At 41.0% G+C, this 11934-nt stretch overlaps 1 protein-coding gene across 1 annotated transcript in view; it reads right to left on the reverse strand.

The window, feature by feature from the left end:
• Positions 1-4473: 4473 nt before the first annotated feature.
• Positions 4474-11934, reverse strand: part of LOC148522795 (homeobox protein SIX4-like) — a 31504-nt gene continuing 24043 nt past the window's right edge. Inside the window, exon 3 of the mRNA XM_088473729.1 lies at positions 4474-7151. Coding sequence (XP_088329855.1) covers positions 6355-7151 — 797 coding nt within the window. The 3' untranslated portion in view covers positions 4474-6354. The remainder of the gene's footprint in view (positions 7152-11934) is intronic.

Consider the following 11934-nt stretch of genomic DNA (forward strand, 5'->3'; position numbering starts at 1 on the left):
GGCCCGAAATCAAGTGATGTGTTCCTGAGCATTTTACGTAGCTACTAATGATCCCTCTCTGGGAGGAAATACCCATCTTTTCCACCAGTTCTTGTTCCAGATTTCTATAAAAGGTGTAAAAGTAGGTAAGAATGGCTGTAAATGTATCTGCCTCAGTAAGCGGCTTACAGTATATAATATAATCATTTGAAGCACTGTATAATCTGTTCAGACTTAGAACAAAATAAAATATAGCGGACAAGGAAAAAAACCTGTGTAATACCATAGATATAAGCTCTGTAAGCGATTAAGTGCAGTCACCACTTTTTATAGTGTTGGAAATAAAATTTCAGTTCCCCTCCTTTTTCAGTATCGCTGCAGTGACAGCTGACACCTCAACTGGGCAGGCCGCAGGATAATTTAAATGCCACCCAGTTGTGATGCCAGCCCAGACACATTGGGGGCGATTCAATTGTTTAGCCAGTGGCTATTTTTATTTTTTTTAAGTTGCTCGATGGAGCAGTTCAATTGTTGCTCCGTCTGAGCGTGATAGCCGCAGGCGCCGGCATTTCTGCTCGCGCCCTCTGGTGGTTGTGAGCAAAAACGTGCTTAAAAACTGTAGTTGGGGTGCCCTAACCAGGACTTCAGACGGGTTTAGCCGATATACACGGCTCAACCAGGGCTTATAGAGCGTGAAGAGGGTGATAATGAGAGCCCAGAACAATTGAATTGTACACCTCCTACACAACAATTGAATCACCCCCATTGAGAGGCCAATTGGTGTGTATTGCTTACCAATCGGCCGCCCTGGCGGAAGATCAGTCATCAAAGCGTGTACCCAGCATTATTCATTTGCTGGTACCTATCATGCATTTTACCTTGTACAGCGCCATATTGTCCCCTAATGGCAGATATTAGAACAAAATTTTTTTTCATAGAATCCTTCTACCCATGCTTTGAATAGTATCCTTACTAAATCTGATGGCATTCCGTCTAATCGGTAGAGCTACAGCCAGCTTTGATTAAGAATACTTTATTTAAAGCCACTTAGTGTTTACGGCTCCAAAGATCCTTCTACATCATCCATCTGTGCAAGGCAGGCTTGTTCCCCTCATTCAACGCCAACATGCAAAAATGTGACACCAATTTTTGGGAAAAGATAATGAAATATAATTCATGGTGAGGAAAGGATGCATTTATGGGACATTACCTGCATGAGATAGCAGGGGCGGGGGAGTTAATGGGGCGACATCATATCCTCAGAGGTGTTGGAATTATACTCTCAATGAGAAGCATTTTGTAACTTATGTTCACTTTACAAGAAAAAGTGCAATTCCAGGCCCATTTTTCCTGAAGTTGTTAAAATAATTAACATGTACTATAGGGAAACAAAAAAGACATTCTCGTGGCTGACCCAAGCACTATTTTAGGTGACACGCAGAAAATGTGAGTTGATGAATGGGATGAGGTCTACCGAATATCAGTAAATAATGTTTTCTTATTCTAAAGTGAGAAACAATGAGGGGACACATTTGACACTTGCAGATTGTTTATGGAAAACACTATGGAAAATCCACTGATAACAGCGACATGACCAGTTTCTGATATATACAGTGCATCCGGAAAGTATTCACAACACTTCACTTTTTCCACATTTTGTTATGTTACAGCCTTATTCCAAAATGGAATCAATTCATTTTTGTCCTCAAAATTGTACACACAATACCCCATAATGACAACGTAAAAAAATTTTTGGGAGATTTTTGCAAATTTAATAATTAAAAAAAAAACAAAACACTAAGAAATCACATGTACATAAGTATTCACAGCCTTTGCCATGAAGCTCAAAATTGAGCTCAGGTGCATCCTGTTTCCACTGATCATCCTTGAGATGTTCCTACAGCTTAATTGGAGTCCACCTGTGGTAAATTCAGTTGACTGGACATGATTTTGAAAGGCATACACCTATCTATGTAAGGTCCCACACTTGACAGTGCATGTCAGAGCACAAACCAAGCATGAAGTACAAGGAGTTGTCTGTAGACCTCCGAGACAAGATTGTCTCGAGGCACAAATCTGGGGAAAGGTACAGAAAAATATCTGCTGCTTTGAAAGTCCCAATGAGCATAGTGGCCTCTCATCCAACCTGATGGAACTTGAGAGGTACTGCAAATAGGACTGGGCAAAACTGCCCAAAGATAGGTGTGCCAAGCTTGTGGCATCATATTCAAAAAACTTGAGGCTGTAATTGCTTACAAAGGTGCATCAGCAAAGTATTGAGCAAAGGTTATTAATACTTCTGTACGTGTGATTTTATTTTTTTTTTCTTTATTAAATTAGCAAAAATTAAAAAAAAAAAAAAAAACACTTTACACGTTGTCATTATGGGGTATTGTGTGTAGAAATTTGAGGACAAAAATGAAATTATTCCATTTTGGAATAAGGCTGTAACATAACAAAATATGGAAAAAGTGAAGCGTTGTGAATACTTTCCGGATGCACTGTAGCTTCTTACCTGGGCATCTCAGTACTCCAAGGACTAAAAACTAAGTTGCTGTAGCCAAATGTGGCAGGTTATCAGATCAGGGGCAGATCTAGACTGTTGTATTAGGGGGGGCGAGTTAATGATTAATTCCACCCCCCCCCCCCCCCGCGAGGCGACCGCCCCTCCCGCCATGTTACTTTCACTTACCTCCGCTGCTCCAGTGGTGTTCTCCCTCCGGGCTTCGGTCAGCTGCTCTCCCATCCTTCACTGTGACCCGGTCAGCTATTTAATGTAGCAGCAGACCAGGGTCACAGTGCAGGAGCCGGGAGACCAGCTGACTGGAGGGAGGACATCACCAGAGCCCCGATCTTCGCTTCCTGGACAGAGGTAAGTTGTTTTTTTTTAGCAATGGTCAGCATATGGTCTGTTTAGACCACACAGCTGATCACAGGGTGTAAGGAGCCGGCTGCCCCCGGCTCCCGAGTCAGGTGACAGCCTGTCACTGACACATCCCCCTGAGAGACGGGAGCTCCGATCACAGCACAGCCCAGCCATTATCATCTCTCTCCTCTGAACTTAATGATGCAGAGGAGAGAGATGATAAAGGTCGGACAAACTGTGCTGGGGGGGTGGGGGCGATCGCTCCAATCGCCCCCACCCTGGATCCGCCACTGTATCAGATGTATTTGTTATGCACATTACTGTACAAATCCCTAATGCATAAGTCTTCCATATTGCAGAAACCAAATAAATATCTACATCCACCACCAGAAGACGCTCCTGCCTTGCTGCACACTTTGGTTTTATTACCTTTTGAGTTTGCAACAGTGATAACACCATTGATGGCTGGACAGTCAGTAAAGATGTATTTTATCTTTCCACATTGCAAATTTGAGCAGCGATACTAGAACCGTTACAATAAACTGAATGTGGACGTGCTCCAAGTTAGGCTGGGTACACACCTGAAGCACTTGTAATTAGAACGATCTTTCACCCGATTTCCCTTCAAGCCAGAAGAACTATATTGAGCATACACACTATACAATCTCGCATACGACCAAGCGATCGTAATCGTTTGATGGTATACGATTTAACGTTGCTCCCGTACACACCATAACGACTGGCCTAGTCAAAATGGGACCAACATTATCTGGTCTGGTTTGCCGTATACACTACGCGATCGGCACCAAGTCGCATACAATATCGCCTGATTGGAGGTGCAGCACGACCAAACAGAAGATCTCGTACGCAACTCGCGTGTACACTAAACAATGTAGACAACTGTCGTTCCAATTCAGCAAATCGCCCTGATATCGTTCAGGTGTGTACCCAGCCTTAGGCTCTTTGGGACAGTTGGTGGTTCGTAAATGACCTTTAAAGATCCAGACGAGAACCTGCTAGGAAAAGAAAGAACCAAGTATTCTGTTGACAGGCAAATTCATGTTAATATTCCCATTAGCTGTTTCATTAAACTGTATATAATTCTGGGGTGCCCCTTTCTTGTGGATTGTGACAATTTCCCAGATCTCAAATGAGGGAACGAATGTTATATAGTAAGCCAGTGTGTCTGTATGCACCTCTTTATTTTATACAAGTCCGGAGAGAATCATAGTATAATAAGGGAGAAGGTAACATCTACTACAGCACTCACAGATGGTTCTTAAGGAAAGTCTGACCTGTAGGACAACAAAGATCGAAACAGATAGATCTGAATGATTCAAAAGTTTATTTTTTATATTTCTTTAATCATTATATTTGAACAGTATCGACAGTCAAATAAATGTTAAAAGGACAACTACCAAAGAAATAATTTTTGCCACAGTTTGATATGCTGCCGGCATATAAATATTTACTGCCGTAATGGTCCAAGAGGTAGGTATTTTTCCCTCCCTAATCATGAGCTCCCCAATCACCTAAAAGGCAAGCTTACAATTTATTTTATTTCACTGGTGCTCTACTTGTAACACACTAGTGCAGAAACCACAAATGACCCAAACGGACATGAAGCAAAATGTATAAATATAAAAGTTTATTCAGTATAGTGTTTAGAAAAATAAGTTCACATCATTTCAGAATACAATAAAACTTGTCCAGGCATAAATCCCTATTACAGTACAATGAAAAACAAAACAAAAAAATAATATATATACACACACACACACACGATACCTCTTTGGTTGGGTAACTGCACAGAAATGATTTTTGACATGAGGTTGGTACCATTAAAAAGAAATGCATCATTAATAAGAACTACATAAAACATTACAGAAGTGTTCTGTTCACTTGAATCATCATAAGGCACAAACAAATATAAATAAAAAAAAAAAAAAAAGTTCAACCATGCACAAGAAAGCAGTTTGAAAATTAGAACAGGAGGTCGGATATTAGACATGCATATTTTAAGTTAAATAATTCATAAAATACAACTAAACACCACCAATTCCCAGTTCCTAAACTAGAGAACAATTTTTAATAATCCGTGTTACTGTACCTGCTTCAGTTCTATTTTTTTTTCTCACAATGTTTACAAACCCTCCCCTTAAATTCAAAAAGAAAGTCAAAATAACTGAAACATGCAACAGGTTAACTTAAGTAAACAAAAGGCATACAAAAAAAAAGTTTGACGATTCTTCAATGACAAAGAAACACCTTTTTTAAAAATTGCATGTTTTTTTTTTCATTAATTAGAAGCAAAAAACCTTGAGTATAAAATAGCATTTTGCATCTAGTTATATATATATATATATTTGTTAATGCAGATTCCATGCAATAGTGAAAAAAGTCTAAATAAGTTTAGTTAAAATAGTGCAAAACAATTCATATAAATGTAGTGTGTAAATTCCAGGGAAGAAATTTCAACAGTATTGTACTAAAGAATTTGAGAGAATACTGGATAAACACCATCTTTCCCTTTCAAAGCAGGTTGCTTTACCGTAAGCTTAAATTGCAAAATAGTCTATTACTTTCTCTCTCTATCCTTAGTCATAGGATAAATGGATCGTGATCAGAACATCACAGAAGAAATACCAGACCAAGACACACATATATGACTGATCCGATTTCCTTCTTCATAATGTGCTTTGCTACAAGTAAACGGCCCACAGGCCAAAAGGCACATAGGAATTTTTAAAATTGCTATATTTGGATAGAAGAAAAATTGCAACATTTTAAAACTATGAAATAATAGGGTAAATCTTTACAATTCTAGGACTTTCCAATACTTAAAATATAAGTTTTCTAAAAGAAAAAAAAAAAAAGAAAAACCAAAATTGCATATTTTCAGCCTTGTAGACTAGTGAAACAAATTTTTCGAGTGTACATTCATTGTACTTGTTATAAGAAAAAGGTTTGTGTATAGTAACTTAAAAAACATACACGACATTCCACTGTTCAATTTTCACTTTTACAGCAGAGCTGGCAAATATTTTATTAACATTCTTATTTAGCAGAAGCTTACTACACAGACCTAAAATTCCAAACTGTCTGTTGTAAGCCATTTAATGGGGGTGGAAAAAAAAAAAAGTACAAAAGACTGGCTTTTGGGGGGGAAAAAAAACAACAATATTCCAATATATTTTGTGTATTAAATATACAATTCCAGCATAGCCCCAGAATTTACAATAAAGTACCATTAACGCTCCTTTATCACCCTCTTACACCATACCAATGTACTAAAGGTGTTCCCTTTATAAACCCACATTTCAAGAAATGGTTAAATGTTCATGTGGGGAGGGCACGACAAAATCAAAGAAAAGCAAAAAAAACAAAAAACAAAACAAAAAAACAGTGCGATTTCTTATATATATAAAAAAAAAAAAAGAAAAGGAAATTCTAGTCCAGACAAACCCCAGAACGGCCATTGAAACATACTCCTCCAGCAAAGTTTTCCTTTACATGTCTTGCATGTCATCATCCATTTGAACATTTTGAAGCTTGGCCAACTCCTTTTTGCCAGAGTCAAGTTCTTCGCAGCCTGTATTGATCATTCCGCTGATCACATACTTGGATTTTGCATCCAACAACATAAGTCTGCCACTGATGGTGGTATTCTGCTCTATGGGCAAGTAATTCTCCTTCGTGTCAAGTACAGGCCCCAGAACCAGGTTGTGGTGGCTGTTGAAATCCTGATGGGTTTGTGTGGCAGGGTGGCTGCTGTTACTATTACTGCTTGTAGTAACCGCTTCGCCAGGGTTCTGTTGTGCAGAAGACACAGATAGCAGGTCTTGGGCAGCGATGTAGTGACAGTTCTGAAGGGGTGCAAAGTTCGTGTTACTGGTGGGAGTGACACTGGTTGTTGTGGTGGCAAGGGTGGATATAGGCTGGTTGAGCGCTACCGACTGGTTCCCTGTAATAGAGGCAAGATGTCCGGATGCAGTTATTAAGGTAGGCGGAGCGAGTGAAAAATTGTGCGCGTGATTTCCATTTACTAATGAGGCTGCGACAGAGTGCAGCGCATCGTCAGAAGACATGCTAATGTTTACTTGTGCTGTGCTTTGATTGACAGGCACTAAAGGAGAAAAGACAAGGCTGCGTTCAAGGCCATCTTGTTTGATAGAATGCGGAACGGTGTAGACGACTGTGCTTGGCGGGAGAGAGCTGAGGAAGACTTTCCCTTGATCACCACTTGAGATGGTGTCACTTGTAAATGTCCCCCCATCCGAACTACAGGGAGCAAGCGAGAGGTTTCCTGAAAATAGAAAAATGGGGGGAATATTAGTTAAAATATACAAACACTACAAACACACAAAAAAATGCTGTGCAGTGCAGGGTAAATGAAACCAGCCCTGGAGAGTATTGCGTGTTTGATTTAATACGAAGCTCATTCCTGGGGAGTCCCTTTTATTTCAGTTACTACACAGTGTACAAAGAAAATAAATACAGTGACATCTGCAAGTTCTGATGTCATCACTTCTACGCTGATTAGGAAAACTCTCTTACTGTAAGGAATAATACCTCGCTACTTTAAGATAAAATCGGTACAAAAGCACAAAACCATTTATGGTCACAGAATTCTTATCACACATATATAAGCTTTTTTTTTTGTAAGCTGTTATGCACCTCTAGCACCCCCACCCGTAACTTCTGGCCATTGACAGACTTTCCTGGTCATGGTGGGTATAGTCTCCTGTATGTTATGGGAGCAATCAGCAGGGGGGGCTGTAGCTCCCACTGCACATGACAGAGACGGGACAGACCACAATTATATAGATATGTACTCATAGGCAGGTGCCAAAATGTACAAAAGCACTTCTGATGGGCTATTCAAACACATGATTTGCTCAGTCATAAATAAAGCTACTACTACTTTGCTACATTAAACTTCCACTTATAAGCAAGCCATGCATTTACTGTATGTTGAATGTATGTGTGCTTTGCTATGAACAAAAACCTGGCTTTGTTACCAAACTCTGAAAATGACAAAGCATTGCAAGCAAACACCAAGCCATTAAATACTTCACAACACAGAAAACAGCCAGGAAGGGAGACTACTCATTTATCTGAAATGTTTTTATTTGCAGTTCCCTTGAAAGTGAATTTGTTTACATACACAAGAGGGAGGCAGCCATTTTGTAAACTGAATGACCGTGTCAACATGTAGAAGGTAGGTAAACATTAAACAAATGAACATATGAAATAAACAAAAAGTATACCATAAAAATATGGCATTAACAAATTATATAAACCATGACACAATCTACTTCAGAAAATATGTGAAATTACATTTGGCAAATACAGTAGTAAGATTCAGCCAGTCACCAGGGGAGCTGCTACTTTCACAGGCTAGGGGGGGGGGGGGGGAGGTTTTGGAGCCTTATTTATAGACTTGAGCTCTTATGCTCTTGATCTGGCAGCCATTTTGTTCCTGCACAAATTATAAACAATGTGCTTATTGCTTCTTCCAAGTCGCAAACGAGCAGATTCCCAGACCTATGAGTAAAATAGCAGCACAATGAGCTAAAACAAAGCATATTTTAATATTGAAAGTCGTTTCACTTAATTTCAATACAATATTTTAACTGCATCTGTCATTTTATTTAGTTTCATCTTCCAACGTAGAACATATCTGAATTCCATGAATTTGATCTTTTATGAGAACCGTCCAACCTCAACAGTGAGACTTTATTTACAACTTACTGATTCTCCCTCTCTGGTCCCTGACCCTAACCTCCTCCCCTAGTGCCTAAACCTAAGTTCCCACTCCCTAAACCTAACCCGCCCCCCCCCTTAGTGCCTAACCCCTAACCCTCCTGCCAGGGCTTAACCCGAACGTAAATCCTCCCCCAACCCCGCTACTTACCTCTGGGATTCTGGCGGTTGGGATCCCGGCGCAGGGATTTTGACAAGTGTCGGGTTTCCGGTGGCGGCATTCTGAGCGCCAGAACCCCCTGCGGTCGGGATATTGACCACATCACGTTACTGAAGGAAGGTCTCTCCCCTGTATCAGTTAATACCTGCTCACATGATATAATAGCTCAGAGTTTGTATAGAGCAGCTGGCCATTACATTTGTTATTTCTTTATCCCCAGCAAAATGGGGATAAAGAAATAATGTGAAATGTGAAAGCAAGTTCTGATTAAAAATACAGACAAAAAATGTTTTTCCTGATACGGTCAAATTAAATATGCATTTCCCAATGCTACTAGGATGACAACGCATTCTTGAAAGCAAGTAGTTTCCTACTGACATAAAGAAAAAGCCTTTCGGGTGTAAGTGAGAAAGATCATGGTTATGAAAGTACAACTAGCTCTTGTCCAAAATTAAGTTCAATCTAGAAGTCCTGCTACTAAACGATGTTTGTACCCAGCGATGTCCCTGACTATCCCAGCACTGACAGATCGGGCGGTCCATACACACTGGACGATCTGGTGCTCGACCATCCGATATGCCGCACCCCTGCATGGTGCCGCATGGGATCGTCAGCCGCATCGGCTGATCTTACATGTAGCACATAAGATCAGGCAATGATGTTGACGACCCCATGGAAGCGCGCACTACGCAATGTACTGCATACACACTACTTATTTTTAACGATTTGTCATTCCGATGTGTCGGAAATCGGCCAAATCGTTAAAGATATTGTGTAGTTTGTAGGGGTAACCCAATATTACAACCAACTAAAAAACACAAAATAACTCTAAAAAGAGCATACACGCTAGACTATTTGCTCCCTGAGCGATATCGTCTAGTGTGTCCCTGGCAGGGTCTGCTCAATGTCGTTCATGACATTGAGCATACCTGCTGAACGATATCATTAACGATATTGTTCAGCGACGGGCTCTCTCCTCCATTCCCCAACATGCAACAACCTGACAATATCGTTAGGTTGGTCTGCATGTTTGCCAGATGAACGATAAAGATGAACGACCTGCGGGAACGCCCATCGTTGGTCGTTATCGTTCAGGTGAAGAAATGAATGATAAAGTGAACGACTGAACGATATCGTTCAGTCGTCCACTTTAATCGCCCAGTGTGTACGCACCATAAGGAATGGTTTACTGAAGAGAAATAGTGGAGTTGTTGTCAAAGCAACAAGATTCTAGCCATTTTAAACAACATACTAGATAAATGATCTGTATGGGTGCTAAGGACAACCCACCTATACTGCTCTTCTTAAAAGGCGGGGTGCATCAGCATTGCATTTTGCGTACGATGCATCCAGTCAATGATCGAATGCACACCAGCATTTAGTAACGCCATATGCATGAATATTAAAACAAAGGACACCTCTTCCGATAAGAGCTGTCCTTTGCAGTGTTGGAACTTCCGGGTTTGTGACCAGGGAGTCCCACTGCACATGCGCAGCCAGTGCATGCACGCACCGCGGGTGACCCTGGGAGGGATCCTGCCGGATCCCTCTTAAGGAAGTCTCCCAAAAAAAAGCCCATAGACTTCTATTAGGCTACAACATCTATAGACGGCATTGGCTATCTGGTCCATGGTCCGGAGAGCGAGCTTAGGGCCTGATTCAGACCCGCTCACTAGGATGCATTCGCACGCAGCCGTCAGCAGCCAAGGTATGCAAATCCTGCGACTGCTAGCAAGACATTAGCACGCCCACTAAGTCTTGCCGTGCGATCACGGTATGCATTTAGACGCCCACCAGCCTGACACAAGACGCCCACTTTCCCTTAGTAACACACGTCATCTCCAGGAAGTGTATTTAAAAAAAATAATAAAATCGGTAACATCGGACCCATACACAGCTGACCAAATCTTAATGCAAGCACTACGAGTGCTGAGGTGCGTAATTCAGCCATGTGACATGTATGCTGACGCCGGGTCTTAATTATGCACGCCCCTGAAACGACGTTCAGACGCACCCCCACACCCCCGTTACCATCGACCACCCCGTCACCACCCACAAACTGCTCGTCCTGTCACTCATTCTAGTGGGGAGTCTGTGTACAGGGTGCGAGCGCTTCCCGATTACATGGACTGGTTCGCACACTGCGTCTTATACGCATGCACAGATTGCAAACATCGGCAAGTTACGTGCGAACGCAGCCTAGCGAGCGGGTCTGAATCAGGCCCTTAATGCATACAGAAAATGCAGTCAATCCTCTGAAATCAGCATTTTCCGAGGTGTGACTACATTCTTAGCGTTGATGCCTCCCGCCCAGTGAGAATTAGTAAACCTGCCCCTTAATATTTTCACATGTAGGAAGATACAAAAAAAATGAATAAAAATGATTTAGGCAGGAAGCTTTAAAATAAGTCAGACATATTGTTTGCCCAGCAAATATATTTGAGCTAGCCTCTACTGCAATCAGACAAATGGACATGTCATGCAACCTGGCCTGGGAAAGTCAATGAGGCACGGTAATAATAATACAAATGATTACAAATATTATATCAAAATAATGACTTTACATCCATTTTTAATATATTAAATAAAGGATTAGGAAACCCCAAGTGCACATTTCTTTTTTTGGGGGGGAGGGAGAAAAGACCTCTGGAAATCATGTCTGTGACAGTCTTTTGAGAGATGACATGGGTTAGCACTGATCAGTACTTTCCAACAACAAGCCACTAATAAAGGCAGAAAGAGAGAATGCTCTCCAGACAATATATGCACAAAAAACAGGGGATACTTAGCAAGCCTAGGGGAGAGGTGGAGATGTTGCCCATAGCAACCAGAGTCCAGCTATCATTTCACAGAATGTACTAAATACATGATACCTAGGGTTGCAGTAGATGCTATGGGCAACTTGTGCTCTTAAGAAGCTTTGATAAATCTCCCATCAAACTTTAAAACCGTATTGCGCTACCAACTACTTATTTTCAACTCTGGTCTGAGATAACTACCTACCTCTCCCCAAAAGACAACAGAAGATCTGCCTCAGAGTGTTCAATGTATTATATTCCAAAGCAAACTAACATGGAGATCAGTCTCCTTCCATGTATTATGGATTACATCTCCCCTCTTAACTGTACTTTACCATATAATATGCCCCCCAAAGCTTTAGAGA

This window comes from Taudactylus pleione, unplaced genomic scaffold, assembly GCF_031769625.1.
Source record: "Taudactylus pleione unplaced genomic scaffold, aTauple2 ptg000139l, whole genome shotgun sequence".
Lineage (NCBI taxonomy): Eukaryota > Metazoa > Chordata > Amphibia > Anura > Myobatrachidae > Taudactylus > Taudactylus pleione.